General features: G+C 43.9%; 2 protein-coding genes across 5 annotated transcripts in view; one reads left to right on the top strand and one right to left on the bottom strand.

Annotated features, from left to right (window-relative positions):
- The window catches only part of glsb (glutaminase b), a 163,902-nt gene extending 148,881 nt beyond the window's left edge, over positions 1-15,021 (top strand). For 2 of the 3 annotated variants that reach the window (XM_038789137.1, XM_038789141.1), the window contains 4 exons: positions 140-216; positions 316-379; positions 2,524-2,671; positions 3,516-3,643. In XM_038789137.1, the coding sequence (XP_038645065.1) occupies positions 140-216; positions 316-379; positions 2,524-2,671; positions 3,516-3,524 (298 nt within the window). In that variant the 3' untranslated portion in view covers positions 3,525-3,643. Of the gene's footprint in view, positions 1-139; positions 217-315; positions 380-2,523; positions 2,672-3,515; positions 3,644-14,961 lie in introns of those variants that run through there. The other variant, XM_038789138.1, reaches the window with a different exon arrangement.
- A 2,498-nt stretch (positions 15,022-17,519) lies between these two features.
- The window catches only part of LOC119961798 (signal transducer and activator of transcription 1-alpha/beta-like), a 74,161-nt gene continuing 67,994 nt past the window's right edge, over positions 17,520-23,686 (bottom strand). For both annotated transcript variants that reach the window (XM_038789133.1, XM_038789134.1), the window contains one exon: positions 17,520-17,783. In XM_038789133.1, coding sequence (XP_038645061.1) covers positions 17,760-17,783 — 24 coding nt within the window. In that variant the 3' untranslated portion in view covers positions 17,520-17,759. The remainder of the gene's footprint in view (positions 17,784-23,686) is intronic.

Below are 23,686 nucleotides of genomic sequence, written 5' to 3'. Positions count from 1 at the left end.
GTTTTCTAACAAAAAAACTTAAGATTAGAAATGTCGATTATTCTAATTGTAGCTAAATGGAAAAGTAAGACTGTTTTAACATAATTATCTTCAACCTCATAAGGAATTGTCAAAAACAGTTACCCGCCTTTTGTTCCAGATTTGCTTTGTCCGCCATGGACATGGAACAGAGGGACTATGACTCACGAACAGCACTGCATGTAGCAGCTGCAGAAGGTAAGATTTAACTTGCAGCGGTAGCCGGATTCTTTAACACAGTAAGGAAAACACTTTGTTATATGGTTCAGAGCATAACAGCTGCATTTTGATTTGTAGGGCACGTGGAGGTGGTTCATTTTTTGTTAGAAGCATGCAAAGTAAATCCATTTCCCAAAGACCGGTAAGTTGGTTATATTCTTGTGTGCAGTTTTGATGTCCTTATCTGAGGAAGGATGTTCTTGCTATGGAGGGAGTGCAGTGAAGGTTTACCAGGCTGATTTCTGGGAAGGCGGGGCTGTCATATGAGGAGAGACTAAATCAGTTAGGATTATATTCATTGGAGTTTAGAAGAGTGAGAGGCGATCTCTTAAAAAGGTACAAAATTCTAACAGGATTAGACAAGGTAGATTCAGAAAGAATGTTCCCGATGGTGGGGTCATAGTTTGAGGATAAGGTCCTTTTGGGACTGAGGTGAGGAGGAAAAAAAAACACGTCTTTTCTTCAAAGCATCTAATTGTTTTTATTCTTGTTTATTTTCTAAGTGCATCTAAAGGCAACTTGCAGCAGAATCCTTGTAATAATTTGAGACTTACAGCTCAACATTAGATGTTGTCAAATGCGAAGACAGATGATAAATGCTATTAATTTTCAAAAGTGAACTTTAATGGATGACGTAAATCAGGAACATAAATCCTAATAAAAAGGGAATTATTGTAATGATAGATTATTCTGCCTAGGAGTATTTTATGTGTACAGGGCTAAACAAGGTAGGAAGGATGTTTCCCTTGGCTGAGGCGTTTAGAACCAGGAGATAGAGTCTCAGAATAAGGGGCAGATCTTTTTGGACTGAGCTGGGAGGAATTTCACACTGAGGGTAGTGAATCTTTGGACTTTCTGTCCTAGAGTGCTGTTGAGGCTCATTCCTGTTGAGTATGTTCAAGACTGAGATTGATAGATTTTTAGATATTAAAAACATCAAGGTATATCAAAGTAGTTCAGGATAATAGTATTTAAGAAGATCAACTGAGTGTCATTGAATGGCAGAGCCAACTCGAAAGGCTGAATAGCCTACTCCTCCTATTTCTTATGTTAATAGTTGTTTGGAGATACAGAACTGAGTATTGCTGAAAATGGAGACATATTTTGTTGAAGCTTTTCATCTTACACTCATAGAACATAGAATTTACAGTGCAGAAGAAGGCCATTTGGCCCATCGAGACTGCACCAGCCCTTGGAAAGAGCAACCCCCTTAAGCCCACAACTCCATCCCATACCCGTAACCCAGTAACCCCACGCAACCCCTTTGGACACTAAGGGAAATTTAGCATAGCCAATCCACCTAACCTGCATGTCTTTGGATTGTGGGAGGAAACCGGAGCACCCGGAGGAAACCCATGCAGACACGAGGAGAACGTGCAGACTCCGCACAGACAGTGACCCAAGCCAGGAATCGAACCTGGGACCCTGGCGCTGTGAAGCGACAATGCTAACCACTGTGCTATTGTGCCGCCCTCATCAGGGCAATTCACAAAAATGCTGTACATAACTCTGGTGCGGCCACACCTGGAGTACTGCGTGCAGTTCTGGTCACCACATTATAGGAAGGATGTGGAAGCTTTGGAAAGGGTTCAGAGGAGATTTACTAGGATGTTGCCTGGTATGGAGGGAAGGTCTTACGAGGAAAGGCTCAGGGAATTGAGGTTGTTTTCGTTAGAGAGGAGAAGGCTGAGAGGTGACTTAATAGAGACATATAAGATAGTCAGAGGGTTAGATAGGGTGGACAGTGAGAGTCTTTTTCCTCGGATGGTGATGACCAACACGAGGGGACATAGCTTTAAATTGAGGGGTGAGAGATATAGGACAGATGTCAGAGGCAGTTTCTTTACTCAGAGAGTAGTAGGGGTGTGGAACGCCCTGCCTGCAATAGTAGTAGACTCGCCAACTTTAAGGGCATTTAAGTGGTCACTGGATAGACATATGGATGAAAATGGAATAGTGTAGGTCAGATAGGCTTCAGATGGTTTCACAGGTCGGCGCAACATCGAGGGCCGAAGGGCCCGTACTGCGCTGTAGTGTTCTATGTTCTATGTTCTATGCTAACTATAAAGGGAACAACAATTTATACTAATATGAGAAAAGAGTCCTGATTGGTTGGCAAGTGTTGTTCCCTTCACATTTGATATCCTTGTGAACTGTCCTAATCAGTGCAAGACGAAAAGCTTCGACAGAAAAGTCTTTTTTTTTCAATAATACTCAATTTCTTTTGCCCTTATATTCCTGTTTTTTTAACTGGTTATGTAATTTGCTGCTTTTTAATGATTTTAGGTGGGGCAACACACCAGTGGATGAGGCAATTCATTTTGGTCACCATGATATTGTAACAATCCTTCAGGAATACCAGAGCAACTATATGCCCACAGAGGACCCAAACAATGGAAAAGAAAAGCCCTCCAAAGAGAACCTAGACAGCATGGTATAGTTCTCCCATGTCAAACTGTAATTTTGTTCTGAATTACCAAAACTAAACTAAAGTTTGAGTGACATTTGTAAAAGTGTTGTATTTTTGGCAAGTAATTACTCTGGTGTTTTAGACTTGGAATTTTTTGATGTAGTCTTAGAAAATAATAGGCCTTAGCAAAACAAAAAGGTTTGCCAGTGTTCTGTTTAGGGCCTAAGGTCTGACTCTGGAACTTGATATAATGCACTGAGTTATATGCCTATTTATTTTTTAAAAAGGCAAGATAATCTCAGCACAACTTGTTTTAAGGTTCTGTACGGCCTTCTAATTGATATAAAATTGCCATGGAGTCCTGAACGATACGAATAGTGGGAATTGGTCATGTACCTGGTCCATAAACACTGGAAAATATACAACTTTCGAAACATGTAAGGAAATTAGAACTGTCCTGTTCTGTAAGTAACCTGTTGGAAGCATCCCTGTAAAATGTGATATTAATGTGGTCAGTAATAGAATTTTGTCCAAATGTTTTTCAAATAGAAATTACTTGCTCCTTTGAACAGTCTACTGTTCCAATTGTGTAAAGGTGTAGCAGTGAATCAACAATGGTTCATATTTGTTTACTAGTATTTGTTAAAACAAGTCCAATATTGGTATCGTGGCCAATAAATATAAAAGTTCAGATTCTCTGATACGGGTTACATAAGTATGAACCCAATGCTGTCTGAGCTAGAATGATTATTTATTCAACATTTTTCTATTTATTATATTTTCATTAACCTATATTTAGTTTATCTTGATTTAAAAAAAAAATATTGTTTCATTTCATACTGACATATTCTTTTCCCTGCCTCTTAAGGTCCACTAAGCAGAAGAATCTTCATGTTTCATTACTGTAAATGTTTGTAAGTAAAGGTTCCAAAGGAATACAAATGATTCAGTGACAAAAACATTGTCTATCAAATTAAAACAATACTTCCTCAGAAATATTAATACTTTCAAGTTTTTCCTGAAATAAATATTGGCAAGATTAGAATAAATATTCTTGAGAAAGCATTAACCGACAGAATAGATATTATGAGGCATCTGTTTCGCAGGTTTATGATTAAAACCCTGTTTATCCATAATTAAAATTTTGGCTGACCCCATTTTGATTTAAGGGATTATTTATCCTGCTGGCATTCTTTTAAGTAACTAACAACACAAGATTTTATTTTCAAGCTTTGATATTGCCCCAGTAACTTCCAGTAATTTGTTGAAAACTTAATAATTTTAATAATCTTTATTGTCACAAGTAGGCTTACATTCACCCTGCAATGAAGTTACTGTGAAAGGCCCCTAGTCAGCACATTCCAGCGCCTGTTCGGGTACACAGAGGGAGAATTCAGAATGTCCAAAATACCTAACAGTACGTTTTTCAGGACTTGTGGGAGGAAACCAGAGGAAACCCACGAAGTTGGCCGTGGGGAGACCTGGGAAGGTTTGTATTACCCAATAAATTTGAATGGTGAGGAAACCCGAGACACTACACGTGTAGTGTCTCCCACCCTTCCTCCCTCCTCTAACCTTAAAAAAAAAGACTCAGTGCTGTGAGCAGGTAAGGGAGACCACCGGTGTCCTTGCTGACTTCACCTGCGGGAAGTGCAGCCACTCCAGCTCCTCACAGACTGTGTTAGGGAACTGGAGCTGGGTGAACTGAGGATCATTCGGGAAGCTACAGGGACATAGTTACACCTGAGAACAAAGATAGCTGGGTAACAGTTAGAGGTGGGAAGAGGAGGAAGCAGTCAGTACAGGGATCCCCTGTGGTCGTTCCTCTCAACAGTAAGTATCCCACTTTGGATACTGTTGGGGGGGATTACCCAGCACGGGTAGGCTGCAGTGACCGGGTCTCTGGCACGAGGTCCGGCTCTGGGGCTCAAGGGAAGGGGGGAGATTAGGAGAGCACTAGTTATAGGGGACTCAATAGTTAGAGGTATAGACAGGTGGGACTCTCGGATGGTTTGTTGCCTCCCGGGTGCCAGGGTCCATGGGGTTAGGTACGTTTGGGCGCGGCCGTTTTGGCGCCGGCTGTTCTGGCCATAATAACATTTCTTTATTTGTAAATTAGCCTCAGTTGAGTTGGCTGCTGGTGCGGGTCCGCTGTCACAAGTGTTTCGTTCTATCACCATTTTGTTATATATTTTTAACTAAACCAATTTGCATACCCATATGATGGCTGAGGAAGTATCAACGAAACGTGGTAAAGAAAAGTTTGTTCATAACGGATTCCTTTACGTCTTTGACAAACCAAGCAAAGGTGACAGCGAAGTGAAATTTTGGCGTTGTGAGCAAAACAACCGGTGCAAAGCACGGCTCCATACTAAAGCTGCAAACGTGAGGCAGCTGAACAGCCATTCGCATGATGCTTCTGCTGCACAAGTAGAGGTTGCACTCGTGAAAACTAAAATAAAAAAGAGAGCACAGGAAACCCTTGAGGCACCGACTGTAGTTGTTAATGAATGTTTGACAGACATCCCAAGCTAGTCTACCAGCCATTCCTAATATATCTGCTTTGAGGAGAATGATAAGCAGAAAGCGTAATTATGTATTGAACGCCCCCACCAATCCAAGTGATTTACAACAATTGATTGTGCCAGAATGCTACAGGATATATGTCCCTCAACCAGGAGTGGAAGAAATTTTTTTACTTTGTGATAGCGGACCAGGTCACGACCGGATATTAATCTTTGGAAGACAGAGCTGGCTACAGCACTTATTGACATCTGATATGTGGTTTGCAGATGGCACATTCAGTATTGCTCCCAGCCTCTTTTCTCAGATTTATGTAATTATGGTAAAAAAAACACGGAGAAGTTACTCCTATGGTTTATGCTCTTTTGCCCAACAAGCAACGCACCACATATGCGAGAATGTTCGCATTATTGAAAGAAATCAAACCCAACTTGAAACCCAGTTCAATCGTCTGTGATTATGAACAAGCTGCGCACAGTGCTATGAAAGACATATTCCCTGATGTTCAAATAAAAGGATGTTTTTTTCATTTAGCTCAAAATATGCAAAAACATCTAGCTAGTATGGGGTTCCGTAGTTTGTATAACACTGATCCAGATTTCGCGTTAAAAGCTAAAATGATTATTGCCATTGCCTTTGTACCTTTGAACAAAATCGATGAATATCTGGATGCTTTAGCGACCCAACTGCCGCAAGAACTTCAAGATTTACTCAACTGGTTTGAAGATACATATGTTGGTCATCTGAACAGACGAGGAAATGGTAGACGAACACCTTTATTTCGCCCTGAGATTTGGAACCTTTATCAGAGAACATTAAACGGGGAAGACCGCATAAACAATTATGTGGAGGCAGCCCACCGTCGATTGAAATACGAACTTGGCATGCATCATCCCACCATATGGAAACTAATTGATGGCCTGCGTAAAGTACAGAAAGGTAGAGATGCATATTATGAAAGGTTACTAGCCGGCCATGAACCGCCACAAAAACTAAAAAAGTATAGAGATGCAGATAAAAGAATACATGAAACTGTTCTTAAATTTGAAAACATGGATGCTATCGAGTACTTGAGGAGCCTTGCTCATAATTACTAAATGAACTAATTTAAGGTTTTTAACTAAATGAACTAATTTAAGTTTTTTAATTTACAATAAAGATAAAAGAATACATGAAACTGTTCTTAAATTTGAAAACATGGATGCTATCGAGTACTTGAGGAGCCTTGCTCATAATTACCAAATGAACTAAACTAAATGAACTAATTTAAGGTTTTTAACTAAATGAACTAATTTAAGGTTTTTAATTTACAATAAAGTTAGTTTAAAAACTTTTTAAAGTTCATCTTTTAATTTACAGTTTTAAGCTTGCTTCCTTCCTTCGAATGATACTGAATCTTGCAACAATTTACTTGCAACAATTTACTAGCCACAAAAACTAAAAGAAATTCTGTCGTCTGCGCCCAAACGGCCGCGCCAAATTGGCTGCGCCCAATTGTCCCATGGCGCCCAAACGGCTGCGTCCAAACGGCCGCGCCCAATTGTCCCATACCAGGGTCCATGACGTCTTGGATCATGTCTTCAGTATCCTGAAGGGGGAGCGTGAGCAGCCAGAAGTCGTAGTGCATATTGGGACCAACGACATAGGTAGGAAAAAGGGGTGTGGATGTAATAAATGAGTTCAGGGAGTTAGGCTGGAAGTTAAAAGCCAGGACAGACAGAGTTGTTATCTCTGGTTTGTTGCCGGTGCCACGTAATAACAAGGCTAGGAATAGGGAGAGTGCAGTTGAACACGTGACTGCAGGAATGGTGTAGGAGGGAGGGCTTCAGGTATTTGGATAATTGGAGCGCATTCTGGGGAAGGTGGGACCTGTACAAGCAGGACGGGGCTGGTTTAGCTCACTTGGCTAAATCATTGGCTTTTAAAGCAGACCAAGCAGGTCAGCAGCACGGTCCGATTCCCATACCAGCCTCCCCGGACAGGCGCCGGAATGTGGCGACTAGGGGCTTTTCACAGTAACTTAATTGAAGCCTACTCATGACAATAAGCGATTTTCATTTTTTTTTATTTTTCATCTGAACCAGAGGGGCACCAATATCCTGGGAGGGAGGTTTTTTTAGTACTCTTCGGGAGGGTTTAGTTTGGCAGTGGAATGGGAACCGGATTTGTAGTCTCGCAAGTAATGTAGCCAATGTTCAGGATGTCAAAGTGTGTAGTGGGGAAGGTAGCACTGACAAAGGAGAGTACTTGTAGGCACAGTGATAGGTTGAAGTGTGTATACTTCAATGCAAGAAGCATCAGGAAAAAGGTGGGTGAACTTAAGGCATGGATCGGTACTTGGGACTACGATGTGGTGTCCATCACGGAAACTTGGATAGATGAGGGGCAGACATGGTTGTTGGAGGCTCCTGGTTATAGATATTTCAATAAGAGTAGGGAGGGTGGTAAAAGAGGTGGGGGGGGGGGGGGAGCAGTCACCTTGTTGGGAGTTTTCTATAGCCATCCCAATAACAGCAGAGATAAGGACTAGGAGCAGAAGTAGGCCATCTGGCCCCTCGAGCCTGCTCCGCCATTCAATGAGATCATGGCTGATCTTTTGTGGACTCAGCTCCACTTTCTGGCCCGAACACCATAACCCTTAATCTCTTTATTCTTCAAAAAACTATCTATCTTTATCTTAAATACATTTAATGAAGGAGCCTCAACTGCTTCACTGGGCAAGGAATTCCATAGATTCACAACCCTTTGGGTGAAGAAGTTCCTCCTAAACTCAGTCCTAAATCTACTTCCCCGTATTTTGAGACTATGTCCCCTAGTTCTGCTTTCACCCGCCAGTGGAAACAACCTGCCTGCATCTATCCTATCTATTCCCTTCATAATTTTATATGTTTCTATAAGATCCCCCCTCATTCTTCTAAATTCCAAAGAGTACAGTTCCAGTCTACTCAACCTATCCTCATAATCCAACCCCTTCAACTCTGGGATTAACCTAGTGAATCTCCTCTGCACACCCTCCAGCGCCAGTACGTCCTTTCTCGGGTAAGAAGACCAAAACTGAACACAATACTCCAGGTGTGGCCTCACTAACACCTTATACAATTGCAGCATAACCTCCCCAGTCTTAAACTTCATCCCTCTCGCAATGAAGGACAAAATTCCATTCGCCTTCTTAATCACCTGTTGCACCTAGAAACCAACTTTTTGCGATTCATGCACTAGCACATCCAGGTCTCTCTGCACAGCAGCATGTTTTAATATTTTATCATTTAAATAATAATCCCTTATGCTGTTATTCCTATCAAATGGATACCCTCACATTTGTCAACATTGTATTCCATCTGCCAGACCCTAGCCCATTCACTTAACCTATCCAAATCCTTCTGAAGACTTCCAGTATCCTCTGCACTTTTTCTTTACCACTCATCTTAGTGTCGTCTGCAAACCTGGACGCATTGTGAAGGAACAGATTGAGAAACAGATTTTAGAAAGGTGCAGAAGTCACAGGTAGTAGTCATGGGTGACTTCAACTTCCCAAACATTGAGTGGAAACTCTTTAGATCAAATAGTTTGGATGAGGTTGTGTTTGTGCAGTGTGCCTAGGAAGGTTTTCTAACACAGTATGTAGATTGTCCGACCAGAAGGGAGGCCATATTGGATTTGGTACTGGGTAATGAACCAGGGAAAGTGATAGATTTGTTAGTGGGGAAGCATTTTTGAGATAGTGACTACAATTCTGTGACTTTCACTTTAGTAATGGAGAGGGATAGGTGCGTGCAACAGGGCAAGGTTTGGGGGAAGGGTAAATTGATGCTGTCAGACAAGAACTGAAGTGCATAAATTGGGAACATAGGCTGTTGGGGAAGGACACAGTTGAATGTGGAACTTGTTCAAGGAACAGATACTGCATGTCCTTGTTATGTATGTCCCTGTCAGGCAGGGAAGAGATGGTCGAGTGAGGGAACCATGGTTGACGAGAGGTTGAATGTCTTGTTAAGAGGAAGAAGAAGGCAAAGGAAACAAGGTTCAGACAGGGCGCTGTAGGGATATAAGATAGCCAGGGGGGAACTGAAGAAAGGGATTAGGAGAGCTAAGAGAGGGCATGAAAAATCTTTGGCAGGTAGGATCAAGGAATACCCCAAGGTATTTTACACATGTGGGAAATATGAGAATGACTAGAGCGAGGGTAGCTTCGATGAAGACAGTAGCGGGAGATTGTGTATTGAGTCAGAAGAGATGGGAGAGGTCGTGAACGAGTACTTTTCTTCAGCACTAACGATTGAAAGGGGCCATATTGTTGGAGAGGACAGTGTGAAACAGACTGGTAAGCTCGAGGAGATGCTTGTTAGGAAGGAAGATGTGTTGGGCATTTTGAAAAACCTGAGGATAGACCAGTCCCTCTGGCATGACGGGATATATCCAAGGGAAGCAAGAGATGAAATTGCAGAGCCGTTGGCAATGATCTTTTCTTCCTCACTGTCAACAGGGGGTGGTACCAGGGGATTGGAGAGTGGCGAATGTTGTGCCCCTGTTCAAAAAAGGGAATAGGGATAACCCTGGAAATTAAAGGCCAATTAGTCTTACTTCATTGGTAGGCAAAGTAATGGAAAAAGTACTGAGGAATAGGATTCTGAGCATGGAATTAGGGATAGTCAGCACGGATTTGTGAGGGGTAGGTCTTGCCTCACAAGTCTTATTGAATTGTTTGAGGAAGTGACCAAGCACGTGGTGAAGGTAAAGCAGTGGATGTAGTGTACATGGATTTTAGTAAGGCATTTGATAGGATTCCCCATGGTAGGCTTGTGCAAAAAGTAAGGAGGCATGAGATAGTGGGAAATTTGGCCAGTTGGATAACGAACTGGCTAACCGATAGAAGTCAGAGAGTGGTGGTGGATGGCAAATATTCAGCCTGGAGCCCAGTGGTGTATCGCAGGGATCAGTTCTGGGTCCTCTGCTGTTTGTGATGTTCATTAATGACTTGGATGAGGGAGTTGAAGGGTGGGTCAGTAAATTTGCAGATGATACGAAGATTGGCGGAGTTGTGGATAGTGAGGAGGGCTGTTGTCGGCTGCAAAGAGACGTAGATAGGATGCAGAGCTGGGCTGAGAAGTGGCAGATGGAGTTTAACCCTGGAAAGTATGAGGTTGACCATTTTGGAATATGAATGTGGAATACAGGGTTAATGGTAGGGCTCTTGGCAATGTGGAGGAGCAGAATGATCTTGGGGTCTATGTTCATAGATTTTTGAAAGTTGCCACTAGTGGATAGAGCTGTGAAGAAGGCCTGTGATGTGCTAGCGTTCATTAGCAGAGGGATTGAATTTAAGAGTCGTGAGGTGATGATGCAGCTGTACAAAACCTTGGTAAGGCCACATTTGGAGTACTGTGTGCAGTTCCAGTTGCCTCATTTTAGGAAGGATGTGGACGCTTTGGAAAAGGTGCAAAGGAGATTTACCAGGAAGTTCCCTGGAATGGAGAGTAGGTCTTACAAGGAAAGGTTGAGGGTGCTAGGCCTTTTCTCATTAGAACGGAGAAGGATGAGGGGAGACTTGAGAGATTTATAAGATGATCAGGGGAATAGATACAGTGGTCAGAGACTTTTTCCCCGGGTAGAACAAACCATAACAAGGAGACATAAATTTAAGGTGAATGGTGGAAGATATAGGGGGGGATGTCAGAGGTAGGTTATTTACCCAGAGAATAGTGAGTGCATGGAATGCACTGCCCGTGGAAGTAGTTGAGTCAGAAACATGAGGGTACCTTCAAGTGGCTATTGGATAGGTACATGGATTACGGTAGAATGATAGGGTGTAGATTAATTTGTTCTTAATCTAGGACAAAAGTTCGGCACAACATCGTGGGCCGAAGGGCCTGTTCTGTGCTGTACTTTCTATGTTCTATGGCACAGGGAGAACATGCAGACTCCACAGACAGTAAGCCAAACCAGAAATTGAACCTGGGACCCTGGAGCTGTGAAGCAACCGTGCTAACCACTGTGCTATTGTGCCGCCCAATAATATATAGTAGATAGAAAGGGTATTGTACTTCAGAATTTAAAACAATAAATGTGCAGCATGCAGTCCCTTATTAGTACCATTTTTCGGGGCAATCAAATTACGTTGTTAATGGTATTAATTGTGATTGAATATTTAATGCAATTTAATTAATTGGATCACTTTAATGGTCTCTTGCACTTTGAAAGCACAATAGTATTATTGGATTGCTACATGTGATAAAGGTGTATGCTAATTGGTTAGTTCAGCGCATAAGGATTTTCTGGAAATGCAGTAAGCTAGTTTTTGCAAAAGTCTTTATCATACAGTACTTTAAAACAAGCACTGAACCATTTTGAACCCTTTTAAGCCTACTTTTTCCACAGACTATGTGCAACGTAATTTGTCCAGCCTATTTAATGTTATGAAGTGACACCTTGATCACCTAAAATAATCGAGGAAAATTAGAATGTTTTCCATCCCTATTTCTGCTGGGAAATCTGATCTGATTTTTTTCATTCTATTGCGGAATCTTGATTAAGAGTACAGCTATTAATGCAGGATACCGCTAATGCTGTGGAAATGTGTATTTGGACCTTGAAATTTCCAAAAGTGAAAATGCATTTGGCTTTCCACATATCTGAAATATTTCTGAATTACTCACCCATTTTTAGGGTTTGAGAGAGCTTTCTGGTGATGGGTTTTGTATGAATCATTTGTATTTGTGTAGGATGCCAATTTAATACTAGCATTTGATGCATAGTGTTTGAGCTGAAAGACCTGAACTGCCTAAGCTTGCTTGGTGCACTTGTCTGTGTATGTGCATGCTTAGGATCTTATTAGAAAAATTATAGCGTTTCGGCATATTTTTGTTTGGTTTCAATTTTGTCTTCATATATGAATTCCTATCCATTGCTGTAGTTGCAGTGTGGAATTGCTGCGCTGCAAGAAGTATATTTTCAATAATTATAGATGTCACTGGAATAGAGATCAAACCAGCCTGCCCATGCTTCAGTCTTGCTGTGTGGAACAGGACTGCCCTCTGCTTATGTTTAAACCAGTGTCCAGAGTGTGACTGTAATTGTGTTTTTCCACATTGTGACATGACTGCCTTTTCAGGCATGGCAAATTGATGATGTTTAATGTACTTGCTTACAGCAATCTATTTTCAGTGCGTGCTCCTTATTTCAATCGGAAATGTTATTTTTGAAGTGTTGCTGGTAATGCAATGGTATTTATTTAAATGATGAAGGCAAATCAGGTGTGTTAAATACACAATAAATACAATTCAGAAAGGTTTGTACTTTTTTTTTTAACATGCATGAAATGTAGTGGTAATTTACAAAACCAGTTAAAACTGCCATTCTGATGAGAAAGAGTTTTTCCAAAAGGAATTAATTTTCCATGATCATTTATTTATCAGTTGCATAGAGATTATTATAATGGCCTTGCTGGTTGGTGTTGCAAGTTACAATCTGGAGTTCATTCTATAAAGCTTGTAATGGAGATTTATTTACAAAGAGCTCACCACCTCATCATCTTCCATACATCTCTGGGAGGTGATTCCACTGGTGCTTCCAATGTAATTGTGCAAAAGGCATGTTATTTCACAGCTGAACCTAGACCATGTCAGCTGTTTAGTCTGCTGTGGATATTAATTTCATCTAGGAAGCTGGATAATTTCCCCTTTCTTTACTTAGTCCCCTGCTGGCCATCAAGATGAATTGAAATTGCCTTCATAACTGGCTGACTTCAACTAATTCATAGAATAAGATTGAGCCTGGGGTTTTCAAGACTTGTGTGCATTAGTACCACACAAAGAGGTGCATTTATATGCCAAGCTAATGAGCTTTTGACATTTCTGATTTCCAGGCATGATATTGCTGTGCAGAAATCTGTCCTGATTTTTCTCCACTCTCTGGATTGTAACATTTAAACTGCAGATCATAGTCAGTTTTCCAGCTAAAAACATTATTTTACTCCACATGCCATAGGCTATCCAATGAGATGTGAATAAATTCATAGAAATGATTATTCAGTTTTTTTTAAGACTGTAAAATTACATGACTTTGCTATTCCTTCACAATAATACGGATTGCTGTCTTTTTCTTGCTCTGAATTGTATTTGTTTTTAAATGCTAGAATGTTGCTTTATTGCCTTTGAATTTTGAAACAACAGGAATTTATTTGTAAGCTCCTTGCTATGAAGCTTTGAATATCGCAGTGCTTTTCCCTCATTACCAACTTTTACACTTAATCCTACATGAGACAGACAAAAACACAACAGAAAATGCTGCAAGTACGCGGCAGGTTACGGCAGCATCTGAGGAGAGAACAGAGTTGATCTTTGAAATCTGCGACCTTTCATCGGATCTGGGGAAAGTTAGAACTTTAATAACAGGTTTTGAGCAAGGGTTGGCGCTGGGTCAAGGACTATAATAAATCTGAGATATGGTGGATGTTGGGAGAGATTGAATGACAGACGAGTTAGTTTTCCGGGGCGAAAGAGAATGGTTGATGGAGCAACAAGAGAAACACAAGATTTGCCTAGAGTGGGTGTGCTGCTGTCTGAAAGAAAGAAAAAACGGAACAAGCAAATAGGAAACAATTGGAGTAGTGATCGTGGTCCGCAATTGTTGATCTCAATGTTGAGTCTGGAAAGCTGTGAACTGCCTAATCGAAAACAAGGGTGCTGTTCCTTAAGGTTGCATTGAGCTTCAGTGGAACACTGCAGCAGGCTGCGGCAGAGATGTCAGTGTGAGCCATGCACGGCATTAAAATGGCAGATCACCAGAAGCCCTGGAGCAAGCTTGTACACTGAATGGAGGTGTTCTGCAAATCGGTCACCTAATCTGCGTTTGGTCTCCCCAATGTGGAGGAGACCACATTGTAAGCAGCATACAGTACTCTAAAGTTGAAAGAAGTACACCTAAATTGCTGCTTCATCTGGTAGGTGTGTGTGGGGCCTTGGACGGTCAGGGAGTTAAAAGGCCAGGTGTGTTACATTTCCTGTGTTTGCACTGGAATGGTACTGGGCAAAGGGAATGCGGGTCACCATGGTATCACAGATGGAAGGGTCCCTTCAGAATGCTGAAAGGGGCGGGTGAAATGTGTTCATTGGTGGCATCACTCTGCCAGTGGTGGTAAATGATCTGTGGAATATGGAGGCTGATGGGGTGGAAGGTGAGGATTAAGGGTTCTGGAAAGGAGGGGGAGAGCAGAACTGCAGGAAATATGGTGAACTTGGTTGACGGCCCTGTCAATCCTCCATTGAAAGACATCCGAGAAGCACAGTTGTGGAAGGTTGCATCATCAGTACAGTTTAAAAAAAAAAAATTTTTTTTTAGAGTACCCAATTATTTTTTTTCCCAAATTGTGCCGGTGAAACCCACACAGAAACGTGGATAATGTGCAAACTCCACACAGAGCGACCCGGGCCGGGATTGAACCCAGGTCCTCAGGGCTGTAGGCAGCAGTGCTAACGACTGTGCTGCCCCATTAGTACAGATGTGACAGAAACAGCGATCAAGAGAATGGAATAGAATCCTTACAAGGGGTGTAGGGTGTGAGGAAGTGTAATCAAGGTAGAGGTTGGAGTCAGTGGACTTATGTTTATTAGTTGATAGCCTATTATTGCCAGAAATGGAGACAGAGAAGTCAGACATAGAACATAGAACAGTACAGCACAGAACAGGCCCTTCGGCCCTCGATGTTGTGCCGAGCAATGATCACCCTACTCAAACCCACGTATCCACCCTATACCCGTAACCCAACAACTCCCCCCCCTTAACCTTACTATTAGGACACTACGGGCAATTTAGCATGGCCAATCCACCTAACCCGCACATCTTTGGACTGTGGGAGGAAACCGGAGCACCCGGAGGAAACCCACGCACACACGGGGAGGACGTGCAGACTCCGCACAGACAGTGACCCAGCCGGGAACTGAATCTGGGATTCTGGAGCTGTGAAGCATTTGTGCTAACCACCATGCTACCGTGCTGCCCACCATGGACCATGTGAACTGAGAGAAGGGTGGCAGTTAAAAACAATGGGGATAAAAACAAGCGTTTGCGACTTGCATTTCATTGTAGTAGATACAAGTTTAATAAAACTTCAGCTGATTTTAGCAATGATCATCTTTCACTTAAGCAAACAAGATTTACACTGAGGAGCCTGAATTCTCAGGGCTGTGAACTTGAAAACTGGAACCTTCAGGTACAACTAAGCTGTCAGGTGAGCACTTAGGCAGTATCTTCTTTTCTCCCTTCATGCTGGGCTGGATAAGATGAGCTATATTACACCTTGTTAGAATTCTATGTGTTACAAAGCTGATCATCCACCACATGTTCTGATACTGGTGTTGTCAGTAAGATGAAGATGTGATCCACACTGCTGTTCCATCTTCTGTGGTGTCGGGCTAACTACAAGATTGCTGAAACCTCGGTTGCTAATTTTTCCATCAATTACAAAACAACTGTTTGGAATTGTACTAGTTCTTTGTTCCACATACCCTGCTCAAGTAAACCTTAATTTGCTTATTATAAAAGCAGATGCTGCATATCTGAAATAAAAACAAATACTGGAAAAATTCAGGTCTGGCAGCATCTGTGGAAAGAGAAAATAGTTAATGTTTAAGTCCGCTTGACTCTTCAGAGTGCTCTCTCGCCAGATGCTGCCAGAGCGGCTGAATTTTTACAGCATTTGGTTTCCAATTTTTTTTATTGCTGGGGAAAGTAGTGTGCCAAGTATGAAAATGTCATAATTAGGCTGCTTGTTCTGTATTTTCTCTTGCTCCTGTGAAGATCAAAAAGATGTTTCAGCTCATTATTTCCTCCCAGCTAAAGATGAATTGCTTTCTTGCATTTGACTTCCAGACCCAAGAGTATAACTTGTTGTTGATTTTACCCAGTCAGTCTGGAATATAGTTTAATCACATGCTTTGCCTGGAAGTTTTGTGTCGGTATTGATTACTGAACCAAAGGATTATTTTAAATCACTTGGTTATAATGTTGGATCACAATGTTCAGAGCACATAAGAAAAATGTGCAATGAAAAGAAGTGTTCTTGTTCCATTTGTATAACACTTCTAGGATTACACTTCACAGAAGCATAATCAGTCCAAATATGACACTGAAGCCAAAGGTGGAGATTTTCATACAGGTGTATCAAAGCTTGAGGGAAAAAAAAATCAGTTTAAAGGAAACAGATGGCTGAGGGCATAAGTGCTAGCAGTTAAAATTGGTCGTGAGTAAGAGTTCAGATTTGGAGGAAGGAAGAATTTTTAGAGGGTTGAAGGACCTAAGCATATAAGTATGAATAATTTTTAAACTGTTGGAACTAATGTAGATCAGTGAAGACAAGGATGATGGGTTTGTGACTTTGTGTAGATTATGAATATACAAAATAGGACATAAGTAGGCCATTCAGCCCCTCAAGCCTGCTTCACTATTTAATAAGAACATGGATGATCTGTTGGTGTTGTGTTCCACAATTCCCCATCAACCCCGATAATCTTTGGTTCTTGCGAGACAAGGAAATCAATCTACTTCCGCCTTAAAATTTCAATGACCCTGTTTCCACTGCCACTGGGGGGGGGGGGGGGGATTTCATGTTTGGCAAGAGTTTGGAACGGAGCTCCAAATTATGGAGGATGGGAACTGGGACACGGAGAGCATTGGAATAATTAAGTCTGGAGACTACAAAAGCAAGAATTAGGTTTTCAGTAAGCTGGGATAAGATGTTGATAAGTGATTTTGCAGAGAGGTAGAACTAGGCAATCTTGATTATGGAGATGGCATGGGATTTTGAACAGACTCGTTCAGCAGTGTAAGGGATGGAATCAATGAAGACATGAAGTGTGTAGCAGGAGCTAAAGACAATGGACTTGGTCTTCCATTGTTTGATTGGAGGAAATTTAGCATAACCAGGATAGGATATATGAGCAGTCTACTAACGCAGCCGTGAAGATGTTATCAGCTGACATGTGGAATGTGAGATATAACGACTGTGATTAACTCTGTCAAAGGATATAAAGGGCTGCTGCAACATAGGAAGTCAGTATCATGTGACTTTGATTAGGGCTGTGGCAGAAACCAATTTGGAGCGAGTGAAGAAAGACTAGCATTCATTATGGAGGTGAAATGCATAACTAGCATTCATTATGGGCTAAAATGCACCTACTGTTAGAGCCAGGGGATCTTGAACATTGAAACAGAGACCAGGGAGACAAAGAGCAAAGGATGACAATATAAAATCACAAGTTGTGGAGGACAGGACCATGATAAGGAGCTGCTAACCCAAGAGCCATGTTAAAGTTTTCAAAACAGGTTTATTTTTAAAAAGGAAAACATTCACACCTAATTGAACAGCCAACTTTAATGGTTTATTGGTTAGTATGTCACAGTTCAAGTAAATCATACATTTAAATACTTACATTTTTTTTGTAACTAAAACATTACAGGCAATAGCTACTTTATTCTTGAAACATTTTACCAAAAATGTGTCACTATTTACAATGCAACAGGATTAGTTTTGGACTTCTCAAACAGTTTCCAAACTGCATGTCAATGAATCCATGGGACTGAAGAGCACTCTTGGTTAACTTGGATAGGCCGAGCACATCTTGTTTTAAAAAAAACACACAAGGATGATTAGAGATTCAAATAGTGAATTGAGTTAGAGTACAAAAAGTTTTAAAACAATAAATACAATTAAAACAATTGGATTCTCAATTCCATTGTGGATCTGTACTAGAAAGTGCACATTAGAAAATAACATATCAATTGTCGATATAAAAATTAGAGCTTGCAGACTAAAATATCCCCATCTAGGCGACAAGCTGTTACAAGGGGGTATAACTATAAGATTCAGGGTGGGAGATATAGGAGGGATGTCCGAGGTAGGTTCTTTACTCAGAGTGGTTAGGGTGTGGAATGGACAGCTTGCTGTAATAGTGGAGTCGGACACTTTCGGAACTTTCAAGCGGTTATTGGATAGGCACATGGAGCACACGAAAATGACAAGGAGTGGGATAGCTTGATCTTGGTTTCGGACAATGCTCGGCACAACATCGAGGGCCGAAGGGCCTGTTCTGTGCTGTACTGTTCTATGTAACAATCAATCTCCTTAAATATCTATACTGTCTGTATTCTGCCCTCAGACAACATGGTTTTGTGAAATTGACAAGTGTATTGCAGTTCTTTGTGAATGTACCAACAGAAGTTTTTTAAAATTCATTTACAGAATGTGAGCATTGCTAGCTAGGCAAGCATTTATTGCCCATCCTCAATTGCTCTTGAACAAGTGGCTTGCTCAGCCATTGAGGGCGTTTAAGAACAACCACATTGCTGTGGGTCTGGAGTCACATGTCGGCAGATTTCCTTCCCTAAGGGACAAAGGGGAACCAGATGTATTTAGATTTCCAAGAAGCAATTTAATAAGATGCCACAAATGTTACTACAGTACACGTAGAGTTTTGTGATGTTGAAAGTGATCAGATTAGTGTGGCTAGAGGGATTGGCTAACTAAAAGGAAACAGTTGGGATAAATAGGCCATTTTCAGGTTATCAAATAAACGAATGGAGTGTCACACAGTACTGGGGCCTCAATTATTCACAATCTACATTAATGGGTTGGGCGAAGGGACGACTGCATTGCAGCCAAATTTGTTGCTGATACAAAGATAGGTAGAAAAGAAAGTTGCTCAAGAGGATAGAAAGAAAGTCTTCAGGAGGGTCATAGATGTGGGAACTTGTGAGGTTGTCCAAATTAATCAGAAAGAATAGAAAAGCAGAGACTTCCGGTGGCGGCGATGCCTGAGTGAGCCGCACATTCGGCGGGCTCTCACTCTGGCGGAGCTTTGGGGCTGATTCCCTGCGATAGCGGGATCACGGGGGCGGCAAAAAAGCTGCCGCGAAAGAACTGGAGAGCAGGCTGCAGCTGATGGAATCGTGGAAGGCCAGCAGGTAGGGGAAGAGAGAGAGAGACGGAGGCAAGGAGCAGAGGAAACTGACCTGAAACGTAAGATGGCGGACCCACGGACTTTCCTTCCTCCAGGAGAAGAAAAAAAGGTTTGGAGTCGCTGAAGCAGGACAACTGGATTGGATTGGATTGGATTTGTTTATTGTCACGTGTACCGAGGTACAGTGAAAAGTATTTTTCTGCAAGCAGCTCAACAGATAAAAAAAAAAAAAACTTGGACCCACTTCAGATGCCCAGAAGGTAAAATTTAAGGAGCTGGGCGAAGGAGGGCGGCAGCAAAAGTGCTGAGGAGCGGGCTGCGGCACATGGAACAGCGAGAGTCCAGAAGGCAGAAGAAGAAGGAGAAAAAGGGACAGGGACAAGGACCTGAAGAAAATTACCTGGGACCTAAGATGGCGGACACACGGACCCCGGACTCAGCAATCCAGCAGGCGCTGGATAACATGCTCCAGGTAATGAAGTCCAGTTTTGAAGCGCTGAAGCGGGACAGCTTGGACCCAATCCAGAAAGCGGAGGATCAGCTGAACCAGAGGCTGGATGCGCAGGATGTTAAAGTTAAGGAGCTGGGAGAGGCGGTGGAAGAGCAGGCGGATGCGCAGACGGTTGCAGCGCTAGAAGTTGACTGCCTGAAAGAGCGGCAGAGAAGACTGCTGGACAGAGTGGAGAAGCTGGAGAATAGAGTCCACAGGAACAACCTGAGGATGGTCGGCCTCCCGGAGGGGGCTGAGGGAGCTGATGCTGCAGCGTTTGTAGCAGACCTGCTGAAGCAGCTGATGGGGGCCGAAGCCTTTCCGCGACCGCCGGAGCTGGAGGGGGCACACAGAGTGCAGGGGCGGCCGGGCGGACCCCCCCGCCCGATGGTGATTAGGTTCCACAGGTTCGTGGACAAGGAGCGGGTGCTGCGGTGGGCAAAGAGCGCCAGGAGCAGCACGTGGAATAACAATGTTATCCGCATTTACCTGGACCTAAGCCAAGAGGTGGCTCGGTGGCGAGCAGCCTTTAAGAATGTCAAGGAGGTGCTGTTCAAGAAGCACGTGAAGTTTGGTCTGCTGTTCCCAGCTCACCTATGGGTCATGAACCAGGGTCAACACCACTATTTCTCCGAGCCCAAAGAAGCAATGGATTTTGTGAGGGACCAGGGGCTGGTACCGAAAGGAGGCCCCAAGGACGCGAATTAGGGCCCGAGGATTACCGTGGGAAGGTACGCCGAATGGGCCTGGACTGCTGCTCAACAGTTTGCTGGGCCAAAGGAGCCAAGCGGAACATTTGGGACTCTTTCCTTTGTTCATGGACATTGGTTTGGGGGGGTTAGCCCTTTTTTGTTGTCTCTCTTTTTTTCTTATGGGGGGGTTTTTTTTTGTGCTTTTTCCTCTTTTTTTTCCTGTTTGGGCTGATTTGTACTTTTTGTGCAGCTCGCGGAAGACACTGGAGCCGGCTTGCCCCAGTGGGTTGGAGAGGGATGGGGCGCCGGGGAGTGGGGAGGAGGACGGGGAAACAATGGGAATGAGATAGGAAGGTGCTGGAGTGAGTGTTGAGTCACCGGGCTAGCAGATTGGCTAGTCAAGGGATTCAGGGGGTGGGGGTGGGGGTGGGGGATCACCTGGAACGTCAAGGGACTGAAAGGGCCGGTTAAGAGGGCGCGGGTGTTCGCGCACTTGCGAGCTCTTGAGGGCGAATGTATGTTGCAGGAGACACATCTGAAAGTGTCTGACCAGACCAGGCTAAGGAAGGGCTGGATTAGCCAGGTCTTCCACTCGGACTTGGACTCGAAGTCCAGAGGGGTGGCAATCATGATCAACAAGCGCGTGCAATTTGAGGCAGAGGGCATATCCGCAGACAGGGGGGGCAGATACCTGATGGTACGGGGCAGACTGGAGGGGAAAAGAGTGGTGCTGTTGAATATATATGCCCCGAACTGGGATGACGTGGACTTCATTAAAAGAGTGCTGGGGAAGATCCCGGACTTGGATTCTAGCAGGCTAATAATGGGAGGGGACTTTAACATGGTCCTTGACCCGACTTTGGATCAATCGTGTCCCAGAACAGGTAGACTCTCAGCAATGGCAAGGGAGCTGAAAGGGTTTATGGCGCAAATGGGGGCAGTGCACCCCTGGAGATAGACAGCCAACAGGAAGGGGCTACTCGTTTTACTCGCACGTCCATAAAGTATATTAGATAGATTTCTTTGTACTAAGCAGGGACTGTATGGGGGAGGTAAAGAACACGGAATATTCGGCAATTACTATTTCAGACCATGCCCCGCATTGGGTGGACCTGCAGATCGGGGGAGCGAGCTACCAACGCCCGCAATGGAGGCTAGACGTGGGACTGCTGTCGGAGGAGGGGATCTGCGAGAGGCTTCGGAGATGTATGCAAAATTACCTGCAGGTGAATGACACGGGGGAGGTCTCAGCGGCGACCCTGTGGGAGGCGCTAAAGGCAGTAGTGTGGGGGGAGCTGATTTCAATTGGGGCCCACCGAGCCAAGGCAGACCGGGCAGAGATGGATAGATTGGTCAGGGAAATGGGTCAGATAGATGAAGAGCACGCGGAGTCCCCGGGGGAGGTTTTACTCAGGGAGAGGCAGAGACTATAGGCGGAACTGGGGGCACTATCCACGAGTAGGGCCATGGAACAGCTTAGGAAGGCGAGGGGAGTGGTGTACCAGCATGGGGAAAAGGCTAGCAGATTGTTAGCGCAGCAACTCAGGAGGAGGGAGGCGGCCAGGGAAATAGGTAGAGTGAGGGACGGGGAGGCGCAAAGTGGAGGACCCGGCAGAATTGAATAAGGTATTCCGGGACTTCTATCGTAAGCTGTATACTTCGGAGCCGCCGGAAGAACTGGAGGGGATGAAAAGGTTTCTGGACGGGTTAACCTTCCCAACAGTAGGTGGGGGGCGAGTGGAAGAGCTGGGGGCCCCGATTAGAGTAGAGGAGGTATTGGGGGGCCTAAAGGCCATGCAGTCGGGGAAGTCCCCGGGGCCGGATGGATACCCAGTAGAGTTCTATAGGAAGTTCTCTGAGCTGGTGGGCCCGGTCTTGGCGAGGGTTTTCAATGAGGCAACGGACAGAGGGACCCTGCCGCCGACAATGTCACAAGCCACCATATCACTGATATTGAAGCGGGGTAAAGACCCGGAGGCGCGCGGATCCTACAGGCCAATCTCTCTGATTAATGTAGACGCCAAGCTCCTGGCAAAGGTACTGGCGGTTAGAATGGAGGACTGCGTACCGGAGGTGATTGGGGAGGATCAAACTGGGTTCGTGAAAGGTAGGCAGCTGGTGGCCAACCTGAGAAGATTACTTAATGTGATAATGCCCCCAGTGGGTAGGGAGGTGGAGGTAGTGGTGGCAATGGACGCCGAGAAGGCCTTTGACCGGGTGGAGTGGGACTGTCTATGGGAGGTGCTCGGACGGTTTGGGTTCGGGGAGGGATTGGATCAAATTATTATATCAGGCCCCGAGGGCCAGCGTCAGGACCAACAGACAAGTGTCGGAGTACTTTAGGTTGTACCGAGGGACCAGACAGGGCTGCCCGCTCTCCCCGCTGGCCATACGGCCGCTGGCGATTGCGCGGAGAGCCGCAGAGGGATGGAAGGGGATGGTGAGGGGCGTGCCCTAAGCTGAGGGGGTACTGGGAGGGATTTGCGGGGGTCATGTCCCGGGTGCTAAAAACAAGGGTGGTGATGAGTCCAGGGGTGGCAATTTTTGGGGTTTTGGAAGACCCGGGGGTCCAGGGGGAGAAAGAGGCTGATGTTTTGGCCTTTGCTTCCTTGATAGCCCGGCGACGAATACTATTGGCGTGGAGGGACTCAAAGCTCCCGAAGACTGAGTGGTGGCTTGCGGACATGTCGAGTTTCCTGGGTATGGAAAAAATTATGTTCGCCTTGAGGGGATCTGTGCAGGGGTTCGCCCGGAGGTAGCAACCATTTATTGACTTCTTTGCCGGAGAGTGAGCGTCAGCAGGAGGTGGGGGGTGGGTAGAGTAGAGTAGGAGGGAAAATATGGCGGGTAGTACCGGTAGGAGAGGAGCGGGCTTGTGCAATATGTTATGATGGAAGTATTGAAAGTACGTGGATGTTTGCACATTTTTGCCTTTTTTGCTTTCTTTCTGATGTCTGTAACTTTATAAGCCAAAAACTACCTCAATAAAATTGTTTATTAAAAAAATAGAAAGCAGAATATAATTTAAAGGGAGATTGCAGAATGCTTCAGCACAGAGGGATCTAGGTGCCCTTGCACATGAATCAAAGTTAACATGCAGGTACAGCAAGAAATTAGGAAGACAAATGAAGTTTTGTTTTATTCTTTCATGGGATGCGGTGCCGTGGGCTAAGCTAGCATTTATTGCCTTTGAGAAAGTGATGGTTTGAGCAGCCTTCTTGAACTTCTGCAGTCCATGTGGTGTAGATAAACCCACAGTGCTTTATGAAATGAAATGAAAATCACTTATTGTCACGAGTAGGCTTAAATGAAGTTACTGTGAAAAGCCCCTAGTTGCCACATTCCGGGGCCTGTCCGGGGAGGCTGGTACGGGAATCGAACA

Source organism: Scyliorhinus canicula, chromosome 2 (genome assembly GCF_902713615.1).
Source record: "Scyliorhinus canicula chromosome 2, sScyCan1.1, whole genome shotgun sequence".
Taxonomy (NCBI): Eukaryota; Metazoa; Chordata; class Chondrichthyes; order Carcharhiniformes; family Scyliorhinidae; genus Scyliorhinus; species Scyliorhinus canicula.
Note: the sequence above shows the minus strand (reverse complement) of the source record. Positions and strands in the feature narration are given on the sequence as shown.